This window comes from Oncorhynchus kisutch, linkage group LG3 (genome assembly GCF_002021735.2).
Source record: "Oncorhynchus kisutch isolate 150728-3 linkage group LG3, Okis_V2, whole genome shotgun sequence".
NCBI lineage: Eukaryota > Metazoa > Chordata > Actinopteri > Salmoniformes > Salmonidae > Oncorhynchus > Oncorhynchus kisutch.
In genome coordinates, this window is record NC_034176.2 from 32303585 (window position 1) to 32328183 (window position 24599).

The window sequence follows — 24599 nt, forward strand, 5'->3', positions numbered from 1 at the left end:
GAACTTGTGCTATAAGGTTAGATCAAGAGAGCTAATGTTATAAAGCAACACAGTGATTATATACAGTCAGCGTGATATGGGGGATTGCACTTATTTTACGCCCCAGCAAACCGAGGCAGAGTCGAGATATGGACCAGAGAATAGACCGATAATGCCACTAAATCGGTTTCAATAAATCGAGTGCATCTGCCTTGTCGCCATAACCTCAACGCGGTGCACTCTGATTGGAACATAGTAGTTTAATGACAGGTGCATTAGCCAATGGGTCTGAGCACATGGATGTCGCCCACTAACTGTCTGTGAATCCAATTGGTCAACAATTTCACAACGTTCTAGAATATGTTAAAACGGCCTATGTGATTGGGTTCTCAAATGTAGTGTCTCGTTATGCATCAATTTGAGAGCTCTAGTCCATAACAGTAGCAATTGGACCTGAAGAGATCGGTGTGAAGTTACTTTGCCAGTGACGCTTCACAAATAGCGAGCTACTTTTTATTTATACATACTATTTCAGTAGTACCATGGCCTCGGGAGGAGAGTAAGTAGAAATGTGTTACCAGTTGCCTAACTACTGTTAGCTAAACAGCCAACACATCTAGAAAAGTGTATTTTCACAAGCGTGTTACTAAACTCGAGTATTATACCTCAGCTAAGGTTAGCTAGCTAGTTAGCGTATATGTCATGCCCTACTAACGTTACGAATGAACTTGGCTAGCTAACGTATGAGTTAATGTAAAGTGTAATTGGGACCAGTTTGACAAACGTTTGTAGGTAGGCAGTTAACGTTAGCTAGCTAAGTTACGCTGTGTCAAGCTAAGTTTGCTGGGCCTACCGGCACATTTTACTAACTAGCCTGTGACACGCTGGCCTCCAGGCTTGACAAGCTCATCCAACGATCATGATGATAAATTAGAGTCAGGAAATGTCTAAGTTACTGCAAACCCAATTCGTTAAACGTTACTAGTTAGCCAACTCGCTAGCTACGTAACGTTAGGTAACGTAAGTGGCTAGCTAACTCAAAGCTGGGTGAAAATGTCGGCCTTGTCACTGGCTTAGCTAACATACTAGCCTAACGTTACTAGCCTAGCTAACTAATACACGGTTAGTGTTATGAAGGTTTAGGAGTATGGCATATTGCGAAAATGTAAACTAGATATCTAGCTAATGCAATAAGGTTTATATACCGAACTAGCTAACGTTAGCTACATCAATGTTTTAGCTGGTTTAAATAGCCGTAGCTTGCCAGCTCGGGATCCCAAAAGTTGTCCTTTTGCTGTGTCATCTGCTCACTGCTACTGAGCTAACGGTAGCTAGTTAGCCAACATTTGCTAGCTGGCGATGAATTAACAGTATTTATGCCGAGCTATTTAACATTAGCATAGTTGACTAGCTGACTACTAAAATTACGTTTCTAAATAATCTGAATAAGACAAGGACTAAATGTTTATGGAGTAACAACTGCGAATTATCTGACGGTCAGCTTTGAGTTTTAATTTGTCGCTTTTGTTTCTGTTTGAACTAGATCCAAAAATGATGACCTTTCCACTGCGATTCTGAAGCAGAAGACCAGACCAAACAGATTGATTGTCGATGAATCCATCAATGAGGACAACAGTGTGGTCTCTCTCTCTCAGGTAGGCTTAAAATACAGGTCATTGTGTTCACGTTTAGAATCCCAGAATGTGATTATTTTATTATGTGTTATTTTGATAGTGCTGCTTGTGTGGAAAATATCTGGTTCTGCGGTCTACGTATTTAGTACACTTAGTGAAATTAATGTCATCCGTGCTCTGTTTTTAGGCAAAGATGGATGAGCTGCAGCTGTTCCGTGGCGACACAGTGCTGATGAAGGGGAAGAAGCGCAGGGAGTCTGTGTGTATTGTCCTGTCTGACGACACCTGCTCTGATGAGAAGGTCCGCATGAACCGTGTGGTCCGCAACAATCTCCGTGTCCGTCTGGGGGATGTCATCAGGTATGCGCACACACAACTGTATATTAACCGGATGGCGCCGATAGATGGCAGCTTCGCTTCAAGTCCTTAGGAAACTGCAGTATTTAAATTTTTTGTTTGTATTTCTTAACTTGATTGCCCAGAAAACAACCTTAGGTGTTATTACATACAGACGGGAATAACTATTGGCAATCAGAGAGATGTCAACTTACCAGCACTACGACCAGGAATACGACTTTCCCAAAGCAGATGCAGACAAAGGTGTCTGCACCTCCCAGGGCATTTGAACTGATTAGAGGGCTACCAAAACATCACCATCGGAGGAGATGGTGCCAGAGTGTTCTTCCAGTGAGGCTTCGGATACACGCACACCACCCATAGCTTCCGAGTATATTACTCGCTAATGTCCAGTCCCTAGTTAACAAAGTCGACGAAAATAGGGAAAGAGTTGCTTTCCAAAGAGGGATCTGGGATGGTAACATACTGTTTCACGGCGACATGGCTAGCTGGGGACATGCTGTCGGAGTCCATACAACCAACGGGATTTTCAGTGCATCGAACAAACGTCCGGTAAGAAGGGTGGGGGTGTATGTATCATGATTAACGACTCGTGGTGTAATTGTAACAACATAGAAGAGCTGAAGTCCTTTTGTTGACCTGACCTAGAATTCCTCACAATCAAATGCTGACCGTATTATCTCCCAAGAGAATTCTCCTCGGTTATCGTCACAGCCGTGTATATCCCCCCACAAGCGGATACCAAGACGGCCATCAAGGAACTTCACTGGCCTTTATGCAAACTGGAAACCATATCTCCTGAAGCTACATTTACTGTAGCTGGGGATTAGAACAAAGCTTATCTGAGAACAAGGCTACCTAAATTCTATCAGTACATCGATTGCAGTACACAAACACACTCGACCACTGCTACTCTAACTTCCGCGATGCATACAAGGCCCTCCCCTGCTCTCCTTTTGGTAAATCTGACCATTACTCCCTTCCTATAGGCATAAACTAAAATGGGAAGCGCCTGTGCTTATTTCTATCCAATGCTGGTCTGACAATCGGATTCCACACCAAGATTGCTTCAATCACGTGAACTGGGATATGTTCCGGGTAGCTTCAGACAATAACATTGATGTATACACTAAGGAAGTGTATAGAAGATTTTGCCGCATTTGCGCAAAACTGAAAGCATGTAGCATTTAAGCATGGCGACTGGAAACATGACCGAATACAGTAATTATTCCCTCCGTAAGGCAATCAAATGAGCAATTCAACTGCTCAAACATGAGACTTGTGTGGCAGGGTCTACAGACAATCAAAGAGAACCAGCCGTGTCACGGACATCGACGTCTTGCTCCCAGATAAATTAAACAACTTTGCGCGGTGAGTAAAACATTTAAACCTTGTTAACCCTCGCAAGGCTGCCTGCCCAGACAGCATCCCTAGTCACATCCTCAGAGCATGCGCAGACTGGCTGGCGTGTTTACGGACATAATCAATCAATCCCGATCCCAGTCTGCTGTCTCCACATGCTTCAAGATGGCCACCATTGATCCTGTTCCAAAGAAAGCTAAGGAATACCTATGTAAGAATGCTGTTCATTGCCTACAGCTCAGCATTCAACACCATAGTACCCTCAACTCATCATTTAAGCTTGAGACTCTGGGTCTCGACCCTGCTCTGGGCAACTTGGTCCTGGACTTCATGACGGGCTGCCCCCAGGTGGTCAAGGTAGGAAACAACGTCTCCTCTCCGCTGATTCTCAACACCGGGGCCCCACAAGGATTTGTTCTCAGCTCTCTCCTGTTCTCCCTGTTCACCCACAACTGTGTGGCCATGCACGCCTCCAACTCAATCAAGTTTGCAGACGATACCAGGGTGTTAGGCTTGATTACCAACAATGACGAGACAGCCTACAGGGAGGAGGTGAGGGCCCTCGGTGTGGTGTCAGGAAAATAACCTCAGTCAATGTCAGCAAAACAGAATGTGGATTTCAGGAAACAGCAGAGGGAGTACCCCACTATCCACATTGATGGGACAGCATTGAAGGGGGACAGTCTTATGTTCCTCGGTGTAAACTGACTGAAACGGTCCACACACACACACACACTGACAGTGTGGTGAAGGCGCAACAACGCCTCTTCAACCTCAGGAGGGTGGGAAAAAATATGGGTTGTCACTGAAAACCCTCAAACTTTTACAGGTACACAATTGAGAGCATCCTGTTGGGCTGTATCACTGCCTGGTATGCCAACTGCACCGCCCTCAACCGCAGGGCTTTCCAGAGGGTGGTGCATTCTGCACAACACATACTATCTGCCCTTCAGGACAACTATAACACCTGATGTCACAGGAAGGCAAAAAGATCATCAAGGACAATAATCACCCGAGTCACTACCTATTTACCCTGCTTCCATCCAGAAGGCGGTCAGTACAGGTGCATCAGAGCTGGGACAGAGAGAGAGGAGCTGTTTTTCAATCTCAAGGCCATCAGACTGTGAAACGGTCACCACTAGCACAGATATCATCGGCCTCTTTAATAAATGGAACACTAGTCACTTTAATAATGCCACTTTTAAATTATATACACATACAAGATATGTGAACATACTTTATCCTTCACAATCTATTGGGTCTTAGCTGCTCTGTCGCTGCTCATCCATATGTTATACTTATATATTCTCATTCCTTTACTAGATTGTATCAGGTTTAGTTGTGGAATTGTTAGATACTGCTGCACTGTCGGATCTAGAAGCATAAGCATTTCGCTACACTCGCAATAATATCTGCTAACCTTGTGTATGTGACCTATACGATTTGATTTATATAAATATTACCAAAGCAAATTGAGATTAGTGACGTTTCTCCTTCTACAGTATTCAGCCGTGTCCTGATGTAAAGTATGGGAAGAGGATTCATGTTCTGCCTATTGATGACACAGTCGAAGGGATCACTGGCAACCTGTTTGAGGTCTACCTAAAACCCTATTTCCTAGAGGCCTACAGGCCCATCCGCAAGGGTCAGTACACACACCTGTTACCATTCATTTTGTTTCCAAAGTAAGACTGAACAATGGAGTTTGTTCCGTATTTAATTCTGTGATGTCATTGTGTGTAGGTGATATCTTCCTGGTTCGGGGGGGTATGCGTGCGGTGGAGTTCAAGGTGGTAGAGACCGACCCCAACCCCTACTGCATCGTCGCCCCAGATACAGTCATCCACTGCGAGGGCGAGCCTATCAGGAGAGAGGTGGGTCACAACCTTCCCCATCGCTTGTGGGCAGAGCATTCTTCATTTAGCCTATGGAAATATAGGCATTGTGCTTGCTTTCCCGAAGTCCACAGCGATGGATGGGGGGGGTGAGATATCTATATTGAATTGGGTCCTATGTATCCTGAAGTCCCTGCCAATACCCGGTAAATGGTGAGCAAACCTACCCTCAGACTGACTTGTGTGTTTCCTGTGTGTGTAGGATGAGGAGGAGTCCCTGAATGAGGTGGGCTATGATGATATCGGAGGAGTGAGGAAGCAGCTAGCTCAGATCAAGGAGATGGTTGAGCTGCCTCTCAGACACCCTGCACTGTTCAAGGCTATAGGAGTCAAGGTAAAACACAAAGCTCCTATCTTCTAGGCCAGGTGTATTCAACTCTTACCCTATGAGTTCTGGAGCCTGCTGGTTTTCGGGTTCTACCCGATAATTAATTCCACGCACCTGGTGTCCCAAGTCTAAATCCGTCTCGGATTAGAGGGGGGGAAATGAATTAAAGCAGTGGATCTGGCTTTGAGGTCCAGAATTTAGTTTGAAGGTTCTAGGCCTTCTGTCAGCCTCTACATACTTTCTTGATTAGTAGGATTTAAACACATGCTTTCTTGACTTTTAAAGTCAATGATTTCAGTTGGCTTAAGAATAGGAAACATTTAGTTGTATTGGAAATGTGTTCTAATGTCCCCTGTCAACAACACTAAGGAGATTGACATGTACCTCCACTCTCCTCCAGCCCCCCCGTGGTATCCTGCTATACGGACCTCCCGGTACAGGAAAGACCCTGATTGCCAGAGCTGTTGCTAACGAGACCGGAGCCTTCTTCTTCCTCATCAACGGTCAGATGCTAAACCTTACCCTGTCCCTGGTAGAGGATCACTTTCCACGATATCACTATGCTTTTGTCATTTTGTGGTAGCGGTTTTGTTTTTGCCCTGTATGACCTCTATCGGTCTTGTGCCGGTCCGTGTGTGCGTAGGTCCTGAGATTATGAGTAAGCTGGCTGGGGAGAGTGAGAGCAACCTGAGGAAGGCCTTTGAGGAGGCTGAGAAGAACTCTCCTGCCATCATCTTCATTGATGAACTGGACGCTATCGCTCCCAAGAGAGAGAAGGTGTGGAGAGGGGGAATGGGTATTAACGGTCTATCGGTTGATGTGCAGGGGAGGTTAATCAAAATGGAATACTAAGAAACCTGAAATTTTAAAAGGACAATAATAGGTCACCCAACAATGACACTATAATAAAGATCAAGTGTAGCAGCTATAAATGGTGGTCTGAAATTTACTGTAGACCAGCTGTTAGCTGGAGAGACATTTCATGCTGTTATGTTAACTGTGGTTGTAGACTCATGGAGAAGTGGAGAGGCGTATCGTGTCTCAGCTGCTGACCCTGATGGACGGGCTGAAGCAGAGAGCTCATGTCATCGTCATGGCAGCCACCAACAGACCAAACAGCATAGATGCTGCACTTAGAAGATTTGGTACGTATACACACTATCTGTTGGCTACAGGGTGTTATTGTTTTATTGTGCAGGTGTTGTGTATTGGTTTTCCCAATGCTAAAACATGTGTGTCCAGGGCGTTTTGACAAGGAGGTGGACATTGGTATCCCCGATGCTACAGGCAGACTGGAGATTCTGCAGATCCACACCAAGAACATGAAACTGAATGACGATGTTGACCTTGAGCAGGTGTGTGATGACTCTTTGTGTCTCAAAGGCACTCTATACCCTACAGCCCTGGTCAAAAGTAGAGCACTATTTGGGGATAGGGTGCCATTTGGGATGTATCCTTGGTGGGTGTATGTCTTGAAGTGTCTGACACATTTGGCTAGGTGATATGGGCCAAATATCATATCACTGTATTTCTCTCATTTCTGATGGTATTTGATGTTTCCGAATAATCGTTAGAAAATGTTTGTGTAGTTCATGGCAACAACTTAATTCTAAATAGATTTAATGGGTTTTCTCCTTTTCTGATTGCTTTATAGAGGCCAAACTGACAGTATTCCGATTTGTACAACTTTGCATATGATACTCGACCAATGGGTGTCCATTTGCATTATTGATAAATTACAGCATTTTCAATATTTATTTCATGCACTAATTTATCATTGTCATTTCTTTTGTCTTATAAATACTTTCTTATTTTCGCCACTAGTGGTCGGACGATTTCTGGGGAACTGTTTGGCAAGCTAGAAAGTTGGCTAGCAGTTCTCAGCATTTAGCAGTTTCTTACTGGCGATTTTAATAATGTATGATTACCATAATTGTCTAAACATTACTGAACAACTTTAATGTAACAACTATAACAATATTTTTGTGTTAGATAAAGTAAAAATCCGGTCTGTGAATGAATACCTGTATTTTACTGCCCAGCCCATGTAACTGTCAGCATTGTGTTCTGAGGGGCTCCTGCATGTGTTAACTCCCTCTGTCTGTCTTTGTGTAGGTGGCTAATGAGACCCACGGCCACGTGGGTGCTGATCTGGCTGCCCTGTGCTCAGAGGCTGCTCTCCAGGCCATCAGGAAGAAGATGGACCTCATCGACCTGGAGGACGAGACCATCGATGCGGAGGTCATGAACTCCCTTGCAGTTACCATGGACGACTTTAGGGTAAGAAACACTCTACCAACTGTAAACTACGTAGGGTAGACTACACACTATCACAATCCTGCATATAATAACTATACAGCTACCTGTTGTGTTTTTATATATTAAACGTGGGTATTTCTTTCAGTGGGCTCTAAGCCAGAGTAACCCATCAGCTCTGAGGGAGACAGTGGTGGAGGTTCCTAACATCACCTGGGGGGACATCGGAGGACTGGAAGACGTTAAGCGGGAGCTGCAGGAGCTGGTGCAAGTAAGGCGTGCGCAGCGCACACAGTTTAACCTTACACATCGTCATACCTAATTACACATTATCATACCTAATTACCTCTTTTCCCTTGTAGTACCCAGTGGAGCACCCAGATAAGTTCCTGAAGTTCGGTATGACTCCTTCAAAGGGAGTGTTGTTCTACGGGCCTCCGGGTTGCGGTAAGACCCTGCTGGCCAAGGCCATTGCCAACGAGTGCCAGGCCAACTTCATCTCCATTAAAGGACCTGAGCTTCTCACCATGTGGTTTGGAGAGTCAGAGGCTAACGTCAGGGAGATCTTTGACAAGGTATGACATAGTGACTCTCCAACAATAAGTGAACATTTTGTATTAGTGCGCTATAGTAGATTTTAAATCAACATGGAGAAAAACTGGTGTTAGCGTTGAACCCTGCGGTTCAATCTCCTGTGTTTCTCTGTTTGCAGGCTCGCCAGGCAGCCCCATGTGTGTTGTTCTTTGACGAGCTGGACTCTATAGCGAAGGCCCGTGGAGGTAATGTGGGAGACGGTGGCGGTGCGGCCGACCGTGTCATCAACCAGATCCTGACTGAGATGGACGGCATGTCCAGCAAGAAGAACGTCTTCATCATTGGAGCCACCAATCGCCCTGACATCATCGACCCTGCCATCCTCCGACCCGGCCGTCTGGACCAGCTCATATACATCCCTTTGCCTGACGAGAAGAGCAGGATCAATATTCTCAAGGCTAACCTCCGGAAGAGCCCCATTAGCAAGGTAAAACACAGTTCCCCAACAGTCCATCCTCCTACGCCTGTCATCATGCCAATGTAGCAAGGGCTGATGATGCCGTTATATAACCTTAAATTATTGGTTAAACCTGGTCTCTTCCGTCTGTCCTGTAGGATGTTGATCTGGACTTCCTGGCTAAGATGACCAATGGGTTCTCGGGTGCTGACCTTACAGAGATCTGCCAGCGGGCCTGTAAGCTGGCTATCAGAGAGTGCATTGAGAACGAGATTCGCCGAGAGAGGGAGAGGCAGACCAACCCCTCTGCTATGGTCAGCTCACAGCTCACTCACACACCTCACTCGCTCACTTAATGTTTCTCTCCCTGTCTACTTTTCTCTTTTTCAATTAACCTTTCTCTTCGTCTCCAGGAGGTGGAGGAAGACGACCCTGTGCCTGAGATCAGGAAGGACCACTTTGAGGAGGCCATGCGATTCGCCCGCCGCTCTGTCAGCGACAATGACATCCGCAAATACGAGATGTTTGCCCAGACACTGCAGCAGAGCCGAGGATTTGGCAGCTTCAGGTACGGGTGTGACTGCGGGGTGGGGGGGGGGGGGGGGGGTGTGTTTAAAAATCAAAAAAATGTTTTAATGTAATGGTGAATATTTTCTCTCTCCCAGGTTCCCCTCCAATGCTGCAGGGGGCAGCGGTCCCAGCCAGGGTACTGGGGGCACTGGTGGGGGGCCAGTGTTTAACGAGGATAATGATGATGACCTGTACGGATAGATGGACGGCTGGATGGATGGTGCCACATGGTGGCCAGCTCTGTTATCATACCTGTACAAACACTCAAACCCAATTGACCATTTTTAGGACTGTGCTTCTTTCATGTGTTTCTTTTTGTATGATTCCTCTCTGGTGGAGAAAACAACATGTAGCTGCCTGGTTTGATCTGGAAGGGGGGCAGTGGATAGAGGTGATTGGTTGGGAGGGGGGGGGGGGCTTGAGTGGCCCCATTCTGAGTTTATTACAATCCCATGTGACTGGTTTTGGTTGTGGGATTCTATGCGAGACTATAAAAGGGGATTAAAGAATAGCTAATGACTTAATTTTTTTATGAGTAGTAGCATATAATGTATGACAAGTTTGAAAATGTTGCAAATAAAATCTCACGAAATGACAATGTTTGACGTAGTTGATGTCTCTGTTCCAATTCCTTGTTTGACACCAGGTTCACCATAACAAAGTTGTCTAACCAGTTTCTCATTCCTTTAGATGGGATGTCAGAGGTCTGACCTATTGTGGGACTGGGTATTGACCCAGGACATCTGCATGCTTTAGGACGTGTTAGACCATTGTGCTAAAAAGCCTCTATTTGCTCTAGTCGCTAACCTGAGCCCTTAGGTCTTCAGGGTTTGTTATAACAAGCTTGTTGAGTAGGAGTGTTAACCCTAGTGTCCTTCCAACCCTGGTCACCGTACCACCATGGCAACCTTGCGTTAAACACCTGTAAATTAAATTACAATGGATAAAGTTGAATGTATGAGCTCTCAACGTTTATATCCAAAATGGTGGCCATTGTTTCAATGTATGCAATCCCTTATCTGACCACACGGTGTCCCACTTACCTGACCAGCTCATCCCAGGGTGCATATAAACTGCAATTTAAACTTTGACGCACATGATGTTTGTTTATATTCAAATGTATTTAATGAGCCCAAGTGTTCTGTCTACGAGTAAAAATGGGATATTTGCAGGTGGGCTGTTTCGGGGCCTGTTCCTCTAGATGCGTACGTTCCGTTTTGGCTGTTTAACAACAATTTGGGTTACAGATCCAGCCAGACTTGGTCTTAAACCAGTGTGACTCCTGAGCATTACAGACTGGCTGACAGAACTATCACTCCTTACGGTTTCTTACTCCATGTTATTTCTACACGGATGTAACTTCTCACATTACATGCAACCTTTACACTCTCCACGGTGGACAGGCGCCATAATGTTTGACTAAGCTGCACTATTGTCTTAATTCATTCACTATTTGCACGCAATGTGGTTCAGAGCAGCGTTGAAAGGGTGTAGACCATAGCAATCTATTGGAACAAATGCAGTTTTAAACTGAAGCTGAAACTAGTAGCAGGGGAGGGTAATTCTGATTTCAGCAGCATGACCTCAGACCACTCAACCTGCTTTGGGTATTGGACTATGCTTTAATACAATTCTCTATCACGTGACAATGTAATATAGGATGATACTATTTAGACATGTATTCAAGCCAGCCTGTGACTGTCATATAGTTGGATCAGCTATTTAGCTACAGAAGCTAAATGAATCTAGTTGAATTATGATGGGTTCAGAGCTGTTTGAATGCGAGACGGAGAAAAGTGGTGGATTTGGCTGTTTTAACTATGTATATGGGGTATCATATCCCTGTCTCGGATGATATAAGTATTTGTCACACGTGAGACCCCTGTGCTGAGTTAATGAATTCCGACATGAGTGATAATCAGTAACACGTCATTCAGACGTAGTCATGGTGACTTGCAACTCACTCCAGGTCATCTGGGTCATTCTCCGAGTCCTATAGAGATGGTTTGACCTCGAGCTAGATACCGTGTTGCTACCTCCTATACAATTCCATTAATTCCTAATGTGTTTGTCTGCCTGCCCTGTCAAAACCTCTGGTCTGAAACATGAGTTTCTACATGACCCTGTTGTCTGGGAACCTGGAAGAGCACTCCCGGACAGGTCAGAATGCTATTAAAAGTTACGTTTTTAAGCTAGCTGTGGAATGAGTTAATGGTACTTTAACTCCGTTACACGAGCATGCGCAAGCTTTCTTGTTCCCATTGTGGTGATAGAAATGAGAATGAATGTGCATGCACGCAACTGGGAAAAATATTGTCCTTTAATGCTTATTCAAAAACAGATAACCGTAACCTGTGTTTATGGTTTGACCATCTGCGTCTCCAGGTGAAGCAGGAGGAGCTGGCGGCTCTAGACTGTGGCTACAAACACAATGATTGTGCTGCAGTTTACAGTAAAGAGCAGGAGGTGGGGGAGGCACTCGCTCTGAGGCTGGGACCAGGAAAAGTGAGCCACACACACACTGTCTTTCCAAGGCCATTCTACGCTTCCGGGACCATTCTGACACACACAAACACACAGGAAGAATAATCAGGTCGAGGAAAAGTAGAAGTTTGATCGAAGAGCATTACCAAAAGTCTTTAAAAGCTACACATGATCACAAGTATGTGGACACCTGCTCCTCGAACATTTCATTCCAAAATCATGGGTATTAATATGGAGTTGGTCCAGCCCTTTGCTGCTATAACAGCCTCCACTCTACTGGGAAGGCTTTCCTCTAGATGTTGGAACATTGCTGCAGGGACTTGCTTCCATTCAGTCACAAGAGCATTAGTGGGGTCGAGCACTGATGTTGGGTGATTAGGTCTGGCTCGCAGTCGGCGTTCCAATTTATCCCAAAGGTGTTCGATGGGGTTGAGGTCGGGGCTCTGCAGGCCAGTCAAGTTCTTCCACACCGATCTCGACAGCGTTTCTGTATGGACCTCGCTTTGTGCACAGGGGCATTGTCATGCTGAAGCAGGAAAGAGCCTTCACCAAACTGTTGCCACTAATTTGGAAGCACAGAATCGTCTGGAATGTCAGTGTATGCTGTAGCGTTAAGATTTCCCTTCAGTGGAACTAAGGGGCCTAGTCCAAACTATGAAAACACAGCCCCAGACCATTATTCCTTCTCCACCAAACTTTACAGTTGGCACTATGCATTGGGGCAGGTTGCTTTCTCCTGACACCCGCCAAACCCAGATTTGTCCGTCGGACTGCCAGATGAGGAAGCTGATTGTTGGAAAGGTGTCTATGACACCTATGACTGTGCCACGTTGAAAGTCACTGAGCTCTTCAGTAAGGCCATTCTACTTCCAATGTTTGTCTATGGAGATTGCATGGCTAGGTGCTCGATTTTATACACCTGTCAGCAACGGTTTGGCTGAAATGTCCAAATCCACTAATTTGAATGGGTGTCCACATACTTTTGTACATATAGTGTATGTGTGTCATGTGTGTTGATCCCCTGTGCAGTCCCCCAGGCCCTGCGTCATGAGGATGTGTTTCTGACCTCTAAGCTGTGTAACACCCAGCATCACCCTGACTACGTAGAGACAGCCTGTAGTAAGAGTCTAATACACCTGGGACTGGAATACCTGGCCCTCTACCTCGTGTACTGGCCCACAGCCTTCCAGTGAGCAACACACACATACACCTAATCACACCTCGAATTTGTCCCACAAATGTTGGTCCTCTGAGCTGCCTCCGTGTTCTCCAGGCGTGGGACAGAGCTGATGCCCAAGCGGGTCGTTGGTAGTGTGAGTTACGATGACATACTGGGAAACCTGGGTTGCCATGGAGAACCTGGTTGATAAGGGGATGTTCCAAGAAATCGGTCTGTCCATCTTCAATTAGGTATGTGTGGTGTGTGTGTGTACAGTATGTTTTTGTAATGGTGTCTCACTCTGTGTGTTAGTAGGTGTCACCCATGTCTGTCCCAGGCCGAGCTGCTGAGTCACTGCAGGTAGGTGTGTGTGTATTCTAGGACGGTAGGTGTGTGTGACGGCCTACTGTCCCCTGGGTAGTGCTGAGCAGTCCAGGGCTTCGCCTGACGAACCCTGCCTGCTGCAGGACCCTGGACTGGGGGGCTGTCACCCTCCACCACAGAAAGACCCCTGCTCAGGATATACTCACGTAACACACAAACACCTCAGTGTAACTAGCCGTAGTGTAATTAACAATGCTCAAGTGTGTGTGTGTCTCTGTCTCCAGGTGGCAGGTACAGAGAGGGATGGTCTGCATCCCCAAGAGCGTTACTCCTTCCAGGATCCTGCAGAACCTGCAGGTCAGGAGGACAGTGCCATCTAGTGGAAGGAATACCAATTGAACTGCATGATGTTTTACCAGTTTGGAAACTACTCACCTCTTCCACAAAATGTGACTTTTCGCTGGCTGAGTCTAGGAAACTACAGGCTATAATTCTGTGTAGCTGCTGGGATTGTTTTTCTTGAGTGGGAATTTGTTTGTCTGATTGACAGGTGTTTGACTTCTCCTGTCGGATGAAGACCTGAAGCAGATCGAGTCGTTCAACAGAAACGAGAGGTACATCATCCCGGCTGTGGAGGTGAGTTCTGATTGTCTCAGATGAGACCTCAGGGTGCAGGTCCATAGTCTTATATACAGCCTCATTACATAGTCACAACTAGATAGGTGAAGAAGAGCAGATTAGGATGCCGTATGAGACTACTGAGATGGAGCCAAATTCAGCTGAGCCATGGGGTTTTGTGGTGGTACTGAATGGAACTGTGTGTGTTCTCTTCACAGAGGGACAGAGAGTGGAGGGATGCAGACCACCCTCATTTCCCGACCTGATCTAGAGACAGATCCACTGGCCACATCTAGAGTCAGATCCACTGGCCACATCTAGAGTCAGCTCTACTGGCCCCACATCTAGAGTCAGATCCACTGGCCCCACATCTAGAGACAGATCCACTGGCCCCACATCTAGAGTCAGCTCTACTGGCCCCACATCTAGAGACAGATCCACTGGCCCCACATCTAGAGTCAGCTCTACTGACCCCACATCTAGAGACAGATCCACTGGTCACATCTAGAGTCAGCTCTACTGACCCCACATCTAGAGTCAGCTCTACTGACCCCACATCTAGAGTCAGATCCACTGGCCACATCTAGAGTCAGCTCTACTGGCCCCACATCTAGAGTCAGATCCACTGGCCCCACATCTAGAGACAGATCCACTGGCCCCACATCTAGAGTCAGCTCTACTGGCCCCACATCTAGAGACAGATCCACTGGCCCCACATCTAGAGTCAGCTCTACTGACCCCACATCTAGAGACAGATCCACTGGTCACATCTAGAGTCAGCTCTACTGACCCCACATCTAGAGTCAGCTCTACTGACCCCACATCTAGAGTCAGCTCTACTGACCCCACATCTAGAGTCAGCTCTACTGACCCCACATCTAGAGTCAGCTCTACTGGCCCCACATCTAGAGTCAGCTCTACTGGCCCCACATCTAGAGTCAGCTCTACTGGCCCCACATCTAGAGTCAGCTCTACTGGCCCCACATCTAGAGTCAGCTCTACTGGCCCCACATCTAGAGTCAGCTCTACTGACCCCACATCTAGAGTCAGCTATACTGACCCCACATCTAGAGTCAGCTCTGCTGACCCCACATCTAGAGTCAGCTCTACTGGCCCCACATCTAGAGTCAGCTCTACTGGCCCCACATCTAGAGTCAGCTCTACTGGCCCCACATCTAGAGTCAGCTCTACTGGCCCCACATCTAGAGTCAGCTCTACTGGCCCCACATCTAGAGTCAGCTCTACTGGCCCCACATCTAGAGTCAGCTCTACTGACCCCACATCTAGAGTCAGCTATACTGACCCCACATCTAGAGTCAGCTCTGCTGACCCCACATCTAGAGTCAGCTCTACTGGCCCCACATCTAGAGTCAGCTCTACTGGCCCCACATCTAGAGTCAGCTATACTGACCCCACATCTAGAGTCAGCTCTGCTGACCCCACATCTAGAGTCAGCTCTACTGGCCCCACATCTAGAGTCAGCTCTACTGGCCCCACATCTAGAGTCAGCTCTACTGACCCCACATCTAGAGTCAGCTATACTGACCCCACATCTAGAGTCAGCTCTGCTGACCCCACATCTAGAGTCAGCTCTACTGGCCCCACATCTAGAGTCAGCTCTACTGGCCCCACATCTAGAGTCAGCTCTACTGGCCCCACATCTAGAGTCAGCTCTACTGACCCCACATCTAGAGTCAGCTCTACTGGCCCCACATCTAGAGTCAGCTCTACTGGCCCCACATCTAGAGTCAGATCTACTGGCCCCACATCTAGAGTCAGCTCTACTGGCCCCACATCTAGAGTCAGCTCTACTGGCCCCACATCTAGAGTCAGCTCTACTGGCCCCACGTCTAGAGTCAGCTCTATTGGCCCCACATCTAGAGTCAGCTCTACTGGCCCCACATCTAGAGTCAGCTCTGCTTACCCCTCTTGTCTCAGCCTCCAGTATTTATGCTGCAGTAGTTTGTGTCGGGACCTAGGATCAGTCTGTTATATCTGGAGTACTTCTCCTGTCTTATCCGGTGTCCTGTGTGAATTTAAGTATGCTCTCGCTAATTCTCTCTCATTCTCGGAGGACCTGAGCCCTAGGACCATGCCTCAGGACTACCTGGCATAATGACTCCTTGCTGTCCCCAGTCCACCTGGTCGTGCTGCTGCTCCAGTTTCAACTGTTCTGCCTGCGGCTATGGAACCCTGACCTGTTCACCAGACGTGCTACCTGTCCCAGACCTGCTGTTTTCAACTCTCTAGAGACAGCAGGAGCGGTAGAGATACTCTTAATGATCAGCTATGAAAAGCCAACTGACATTTACTCCTGAGGTACTGACTTGCTGCACCCTCTATAACCACTGAGATTATTATTATTTGACCATGCTGGTCATTTATGAACATCTTGGCCATGTTCTGTTATAATCTCCACCCAGCACAGCCAGAAGAGGACTGGCCACCCCTCATAGCCTGGTTCCTCTGTAGGTTGCGGCAGGGTAGCCTTGTTAACCACAAGGTAACTGGAAGGTTGAGAGCTTACAAGGTACAAATCTGTCGTTCTGCCCCTGAACAGGCAGTTAACCCACTGTTCCTAGGCCGTCATTGAAAATAAGAATTTGTTCTTAACTGACTTGCCTGGTTAAATAAAGGTAAAATAAAAAAAATAAAAAAGGTTTCTTCCTAGGTTTTGGCCTTTCTAGGGAGTTTTTCCTAGCCATTGTGCTTCTACACCTGCATTGCTTTCTGTTTGGGATTTTAGGCTGGGTTTCTGTACAGCACTTTGAGATATCAGCTGATGTAAGAAGGGCTATATAAATAAATTTGATTTACTGACCCACACATATACTTTTCTTTATACAGAATACCTGGACTGGAGTTACTAGGCCTAGTCACTAGAGATTTGAATATTTGATCAGACAAAAACCATCTGTTATGCAGCTCATGTTCCCTTAGTAAGAATCCACATACATACAGCTTACTCAATTATTAAGAATTCATTATTAGTGGGAAAATATATTTGTTTCTAATCCTTGATTTTGTTATACTCAAACTGATCCAGTGTTCCGATGTGTGGATATCTAATCTGTGAGATTGTTGGACAATAAATGATAGATAAAACATCCTTTCCTTCCGTCATTGAAGTAACAACAGAGCTGAGTGTGATGGATGGGTGAAAGCAGTCGAATGGGGGTCAGCTACAAATACCTCCACTCCTCACATAAACACACAAGACCATACATAGCTCAATACTTGGTTTATTGGTTGTCATTGTAAAATTCAACTCACATGAGAAACTTTGTCAAAAGTACAGAAGCTGTGAAACAGTGAGAATCACTCGGTTGCAGTGTCTGTATCTCTGTGTGTGAAAATACGTTTGGCACAACCTATAGGCAGGGAGCAACAACCGTATCATTCTGTTTCCTTACATATTCCCTGTATCCTGTAGACCAGGGCTCGCCAACCCTGTTCCTGGAGAGTTACCTTCCTGTAGGTTTTCAATCCAACCCCAGTTGTAACTAACCTGATTCAGCTTATCAACATGCTAACAATTAGAATCAGGTGAGCTAAATTATAGTTGGAGTGAAAACCTACAGGACTGTAGCTCTTCAAGAACAGGGTTGGAGAGCTCTGCTGTAGATATTTCGTCAATAGAAAACATATTACAAGTGGCAAAAAGTCCAAGAAAAGGGTCTCCATTTAATATTGATAGTCTTGAAGTGATGTATGATAGTACCAGACTGATAGGCCCCTCAGCGCAGTACAGATCACTGCAGCCCCCATACAGTCAGTGTCAGTATACACTGGTACTGAGTACCATCAACTAAAATGTTCTACTGGTTGAGTAGCAGCACTCATATTTATATACATATATAATCACTTTAAAGAATTGCGGTGTTCCAGCTCCTAAATAGAAACATTACCAGGAACAAAAATGAGTACCAGCATCTATTTCATTCCTTCACCTCAAGCACCACATACAGTAGCACTCCCACTAAACTCCCCACAGCCAAAAGATGGCATCCACAGTAGATCAGTCCTGGCTATCTGGGCAGGTTTACATTGAATGTGTTTCACAAAACCTATTATAACGTTTCATAGAAATGTGTCTTCATATTCTCTGCGTTTAACCTGTGGACACTGAGTGTGTGTGTGTCTCCAAGTTAAGGCACTTACCAGTCTCTCATTGAGTCAGGGAGAGCTTAAGGCGGTTGTTAAAGACTTAGTCATTCCCTTTAAGAGAGACACACCACAGGGATCAACGCACCTATGGATGACAGACTTAGATGAAACGGTTCAATTCTGGTCCTGGGGGGCCAAAACCCTTTTGTGTCTTTTGTTTCTACCTGGTGGTTAATTGCACTCACCTGGTGTCCCAGGTCTGAATCAGTCCCTGATTAGGAGGATGAAAAACAGAAGTTCAAGCGCTGACCTAGATGATGATGACCCTTAGTGCAGGGGTATTCAACTCTTACCCTACGAGGTCCAGAGCCTACTTTTCTGTTGTACCTTTTAAGTAATTGCACACACCTGATGTCCCAGGTCTAAATCAGTCCCTGTTTAGAGGGATAAGAATGGGAGGGAAAGCAGTGGAACTGGCTTTGAGGTCCATAGTTTAATTTGAGGGCCATAGTGGATCACACAGTGCTGGGCTTCTCAGCCAGTCAGGGGGTCTGGACCAGAGACATAGATACACAGAGTTCAGCAAACTGTCCACCATGTTACAACCAAACCTTTCACAACAATTACATGCTCATTTGCACTTCGAGTGTGGATTATGGTGAGCAAATCCAAATCTCAAAATATGTTTGCCAAACTATACATCTATGTCAGTGGTTCTGCACTGGGAGGATCTGGTAGTAGTGGCTGGAGCAGTAGCCTCATCCAGCAGATAACACAGAGTTCACACATTATGCTTTATTAAACATTAGAAACAGAAACAGATGATTACGTTAAAATGGGGAGCAGAGACTGAAGCTGCTGGTAGATAAACAATAAAATAATCCACTTTCAACTTTCCTCTGGAAAATCCTGGACAATCTTCTCTTTTTCAAATCAAGTGTTCCTCTCAACTCCTCCATAAGAAGAGGAGGATCAGGGGGATGTATAAAACCCTTGATAAATGTGTAGAAAAGAAGAGCATTAAGAAAAGGTGTTCCGGTAAAAGCGAAAGCCACGCTGAGCCGTTCCTCCGTATCACTTCGCCATGTCCGTGTGTGTGCGCTTGGGCGAAAAGAAACAAAAACATCCGAAAACTGGAGGTCCTCTTGTCATTCCCAGAAAAAAACATTTCCCTTAAAAATAGTGTCCATGTAATGTTGTGTGGTAGAAACAGTGAGATCTTGAAATGGGAGAAGAGTGTGGAGGGTGTGGGGGGGTCTGGGGGGGTGGGGAGTGGGGAGTGGGTCTGGGGGGGGTGGGGAGTGGGGTAATGAGTCTGGGGGGGTTGGGGAAGGGAGGAGTGTGGGGGTGTAATGAGTCTGGGGGGTGGGGAAGGGGGTAATGAGTCTGGGGGGTTGGGGAAGGGAGGAGTGTAGGGGGGTAATGAGTCTGGAGGGGGTGGGGAGGGGGTAATGAGTCTGGGGGAGTGGGGAGGGGGGTAATGAGTCTGGGGGGTTGGGGAAGGCAGGAGTGTAAATGGTGTAATGAGTCTGGGGGGGGGGGGTTGTCCTAAGACTGGGGTAGGTGTTGTCTGATGATCTCTCTGGACTGGGGAGGGATCCTGTCTGGGAAGCGAACCGTGAACTCTACGATGAGATCGCCGCGCTGAGTGGGGCTCTTAGGGAGGGGCAGGCCCTCCCCCCTCAGCCGCTTTACCGTCCCCGGCTTGATGACCTCATGGCAGGATAGCGGGATGACGCGGTTATCCAGGGTGGGAATGTTCACCGTACAGCCACACAGCGCCTGGGGGAGGGGGATATGAGAGGGTTTACTACTGTATCATATGACACAACCATGTTTACTATATGACTGCTTCATTACAACAGTGATTCTCAATCTGTTCCTCTTGGCGTTGCACAGAGTTGTTCTACTCACACCCAATGATGACAAAATCATATGTTGTTAGTTGTTAACTAATTCACTGATTAAGGATAGGTGAAAACGTGTGTTTCGGGAGCTATGGACTTAGAAACTAGTATCTGTTCCAGTTTAGCAGTCTAGAACACAGATTCAGCTGGAGAACATTAGAGAACATGACTTGGCGCTCAGAGTGGAACAGAATGACATCATCATCTACAATGGATCATTCCCTCTCTGACACTTAAACAAGTTTCCTGAGCTTGGAAAACCCCGGTGTGTGTGCTTGTGTGTGTAGGGTTGATAGTTGGGGGGTTGTAGAGTGCACAGGAGGCTAATTTTAGAGTGTGGTCTCATTTCTACAGCTAATGAAGTAAGACCGAATAAACTGAGGTCGTGCTCTCTCTCTCTCTCTCTCTCTCTCTCTCTCTCTCACTCACTCACACACACACACACACACACACACACACACACACACACACACACACACACACACACACACACACACACACACACACACACACACACACACACACACACACACACACACACACACACCACACACACACACACACACACACACACACACACACACACACACACACACACACACACACACACACACACACACACACACACACACACACACAGAGAGAGAGAGACTGAAACCTGGGTGTCCACTCATCTTAGGTCAGTCTTGCACCTTACAATTAAGTAAAAGAAGACTGATCCTAGATCTGCAACTCCTACCCAGAGCAGGCAGCACACCATACTAAACCCTAACCTAGGGCCAGGGTTGGGTAGTAACTGAGTAATCAGAATACAAAAACAAAGTAACTAATCAGCTTGGATTAATTACAAAAATGAATCATCTGATTATGCTTGCATTCTTAAAAACAACTGATTGCATTTGGGATTACTTCATCTAATCTCAAGAGGCAACATTTGTAAAACTTTGCCAGCATTTGCCCACTTTCATTTAGCGCACCCTCAAGACTTCTCACACGCTCTTAAAGGTTCTATCGTTCTGCTGACCTCTCATCAAGGATGGATGGCTTCTTTAGTATTGAACTGGTTGAATGAATAGGTAAGGCTTCCAAAACATTTACACCTAGCCTTCTGGTCAGACAGTCGTCATAGAGTTTCTGCTTGCTGCGTTGCACTTTCCCTCTTTCTCCGTTGTGAGCTCTGTCCGTAGCAGTAGAGAAATGATTTCTGATTGCGCAATATTTCAAGACGCAATCCCAGAATAACACTGAAGAGAACTGGGACCCAGCGTTCTGTAGGTCTGAATTCTATTTATCAACTCTTACTATTGAACATAGGGCACTCACGTCGGCCATTCAAGGTGACAACATAGGCCTATATATTACATTTACTGGTGTAAATACTACGGCAGACTATCAGCAGTCTAACTCTCAGTAGTCTAACTATCAGTAGTCTAACTATCAGTAGTCTAATATTAGGCTAGATGTATTGTTTGCAATCTAGCTAACTACTTCCTCATTTGGTGAATTAGCCCCAAATGAATTTGTTTGTGATTTTTGTGCCCTAAAATAGTTACTTAATCTCTATTGAACAAAAAAAAACAAAAAAAATGCTGGGACTGTATTTTGACAGTAATATACAATTGCCTAATTGTCCAACTCAAAATTCGTGACAATTTAGGGTGTGCATCATGAAAAAATATCTGGAATTGTGCATTCAAATTAATTTATTGATCATATCATTTTATTCTAGTACTTAATGAAGCAGGTTTAATTACTTAATAAGATGATTAGGCAACCCGTGTTTTCTACTGCGTGACCCCGCAACAAAATCTTGGTGCGACCATATGGTCCAGACAACTGAAAATGTTGGTATGGAGCCCTGTGACTATGCTCTCACATATCAAACATATGAGTTGTAGGATCTTTATGCTCTCACATATCAAACACTTGAGTTGTAGGATCTTTATGCTCTCACATATCAAACATATGAGTTGTAGGATCTTTATGCTCTCACATATCAAACACTTGAGTTGTAGGATCTTTATGCTCTCACATATCAAACATATGAGTTGTAGGATCTTTATGCTCTCACATATCAAACATATGAGTTGTAGGATCTTTATGCTCTCACATATCAAACATATGAGTTGTAGGATCTTTATGCTCTCACATATCAAACACTTGAGTTGTAGGATCTTTATGCTCTCACATATCAAACACTTGAGTTGTAGGATCTTTATGCTCTCACATATCAAACACTTGAGTTGTAGGATCTTTATGCTCTCACATATCAAACATATGAGTTGTAGGATCTTTATGCTCTCACATATCAAACATATGAGTTGTAGGATCTTTATGCTCTCACAATAGTCCCCCATTTAGAAATACTAATGTTACTCAGTTAAATAATACTGTATTAGGTGAACGTTTATTTATGTTTTAAAATATCTGGTAATCCAAAAGATTGCGTTACTCATTTTGAGTAATCCAAAGGATCACGTTACCGATTACTTTATTTTCATGTAACTGTAATCCGCAACAGATTACATTTTTAAAGTAATCCGCCCAACACTATCTAGGGCTGGATTGAATCAATAGCGCCGAAGATAAGCACGATTGAAATGTGAAGACAATGTTTCTGCGTTCACGGTGACTGCATTCTCGGTAAACGCTGCCGCCTCAATCAAAAATGACCTTTACATTTCAACCGCGCTACAAAAAATGACATTCTGTGCTATGGTTCGAATCCAGCACCTAGACAGGTTGCAATGACACTGGAGACACACAGACAGCTGACATAAGGCCGGTCTAATGATGTAAGCCTCAGCTCAGACAAGGCAGCACCAGAATAATATATACCACTCCTGATAAATTCAAACTCTGACTACGTGCAGTAAGCTTACAGTTTTCCAGTCCCAATTCAATAACATGAAACTATTTTGAATTGTATGTTCCAGTTTAGTGCTTACAAGTTGCCCAATCAGGTGTCAACAGTCCCAGTTAGCAGTTGCCTAATCCAGTGTTTACTAACCCCCGCGCCTCAACCCCCCCCACCCTCCAAAACATAAGGCATCCAGAAACCATTGCCTAAGCGTTATCACATGCTATGTTGTCTTTGCCAATGCATATAGCATATTTCTCTGTAATATCAGAAGTCAAGTTCCTCTTAGAGTTAGCGATAGCCTTCTAAGTATGATTGTGTGTGTGTGTTCTTCCTTCCTGTTTTTCACACTGACGCCGAATGGCAAACTGTCCTGATTTAGAGAGAACAGCCGGAGAGACAGCAGGGCTTGAAGCCTGCAGTTACAGGTTAAGGCCACCGGCTCCAGTGATGACATAAAGGTCCAGACTCCAGACATCCTTGGTAGAGGTCATTGAATGGTCATAATGCAGAGGTAACAATTGTCTTTAGCAGACTAAAGAGCCTTCAGCTCTGCACTGTGCAACGTAGCTCTCATTGGGCTTGTTATTGTTAGACCTAAAGCCTGTGTAAAACAGAGTGCCTAAAGTCAGCCGGTGTAGCTAGCATAGGGTCTGACCCAGCTATTTTAGGGCCAAAACCCAGCCAGCATAGATAACAGAGTGTATAAAAGCAGCCAGCCCGTCAACAGCGCCCAGTGCCAGGCCTCTGTAAACATACCTTCCTGTTGGATGGAAGCAGAGCTCCTTGACAGCTCCAGTTAAACTATATTTTTCAGTTAATGGTTCAGATAACCCAAATACCCAATACTCTCTCTCCCTTCAACATCTCCCCCTCCTCACCTCTCTCCGGTCTCTCTCCGGTCTCTCTCAGGTCTCTCTCCTTCACTGGATCTAAATGAGCATGTATTGTCTTTACTGGATACATTAGGGGCTCGATTAAATCCGTATCGCGGAAGTTCAGCGCTATAGCACGTTTGAAATGTAAATCAAATCTAATTTGATTGGTTATACACATATTTAGCAGATGTTATTGCGCGTGTGTTCCTAGCTCCAACAGTGATAGGCAATGTTCCCGCTTGCGCAACGACTGCACTCACAGTAAACGATGCATATGTGGTTCAATCGGAAATGACCTTTACGGTTCAATCACGCGACAGCGCTGAACTTCTGGAATACGGACTGAATCAACTAGGTCTGTGTCCCTGATGGTACCCTATTCCCTACATGTTTAATGCACGAAGAGTAGTGCACTATCTCATAACTAAAAGATATTTCTATGGCAGTATATGACATTAAGATAGAACAGTTTATGACAGCAGTAAAACAGGCCTCCTGGTTAATGAGCTTATCTGAGCACTGCGGTACTTGTATAATTAATACAGTATGTACTTAACAAGCTCCTGTTTAGGGTCTGCCATTAGCCAGTCCATTAATATAGGCAGTAGATAAATGGCAGCTATATTGGAACTATAAAAGAGTGTTTCATTTCACAGGCTGGTCACAGCTGAGCTTGTGACCACACAGGAATAGAGGTTTAAATTAAATGAACTGTCTGTCAGAATACCACCCTCACACCACAATCCTCTCTCTCTCTGTCTCTCTCTCTGTCTCTCTCTATGTCTCTCCTCTCTCTCTGTCTGTCTCTTCTCTCTCTCTCTCTCTCTTTCTCTCTGTCTCTCTCCTCTGTCTCTCTCTCTCTCTCTCTCTCTCTCTCTGTCTCTCTCTCT

General features: G+C 45.4%; 1 protein-coding gene and 1 pseudogene across 2 annotated transcripts in view; both read left to right on the forward strand.

The window, feature by feature from the left end:
* The first annotated feature begins 258 nt into the window (after positions 1-258).
* The window catches only part of LOC109880883 (transitional endoplasmic reticulum ATPase-like), a 24540-nt gene continuing 199 nt past the window's right edge, over positions 259-24599 (forward strand). The window contains exons 1-17 of one of the 2 annotated variants that reach the window (XM_020473069.2): positions 259-538; positions 1523-1634; positions 1801-1973; positions 4835-4977; positions 5076-5206; positions 5430-5561; positions 5956-6058; positions 6199-6332; positions 6565-6700; positions 6798-6910; positions 7671-7835; positions 7960-8082; positions 8174-8386; positions 8524-8832; positions 8961-9116; positions 9216-9370; positions 9468-9974. In XM_020473069.2, the coding sequence (XP_020328658.1) occupies positions 522-538; positions 1523-1634; positions 1801-1973; positions 4835-4977; positions 5076-5206; positions 5430-5561; positions 5956-6058; positions 6199-6332; positions 6565-6700; positions 6798-6910; positions 7671-7835; positions 7960-8082; positions 8174-8386; positions 8524-8832; positions 8961-9116; positions 9216-9370; positions 9468-9573 (2421 nt within the window). In that variant the 5' untranslated portion in view covers positions 259-521 and the 3' untranslated portion in view covers positions 9574-9974. Of the gene's footprint in view, positions 539-1522; positions 1635-1800; positions 1974-4834; positions 4978-5075; positions 5207-5429; positions 5562-5955; positions 6059-6198; positions 6333-6564; positions 6701-6797; positions 6911-7670; positions 7836-7959; positions 8083-8173; positions 8387-8523; positions 8833-8960; positions 9117-9215; positions 9371-9467; positions 9975-24599 lie in introns of those variants that run through there. The other variant, XM_031804468.1, reaches the window with a different exon arrangement.
* LOC116360603 (aldo-keto reductase family 1 member A1-A-like) lies at positions 11500-14529 on the forward strand (annotated as a pseudogene).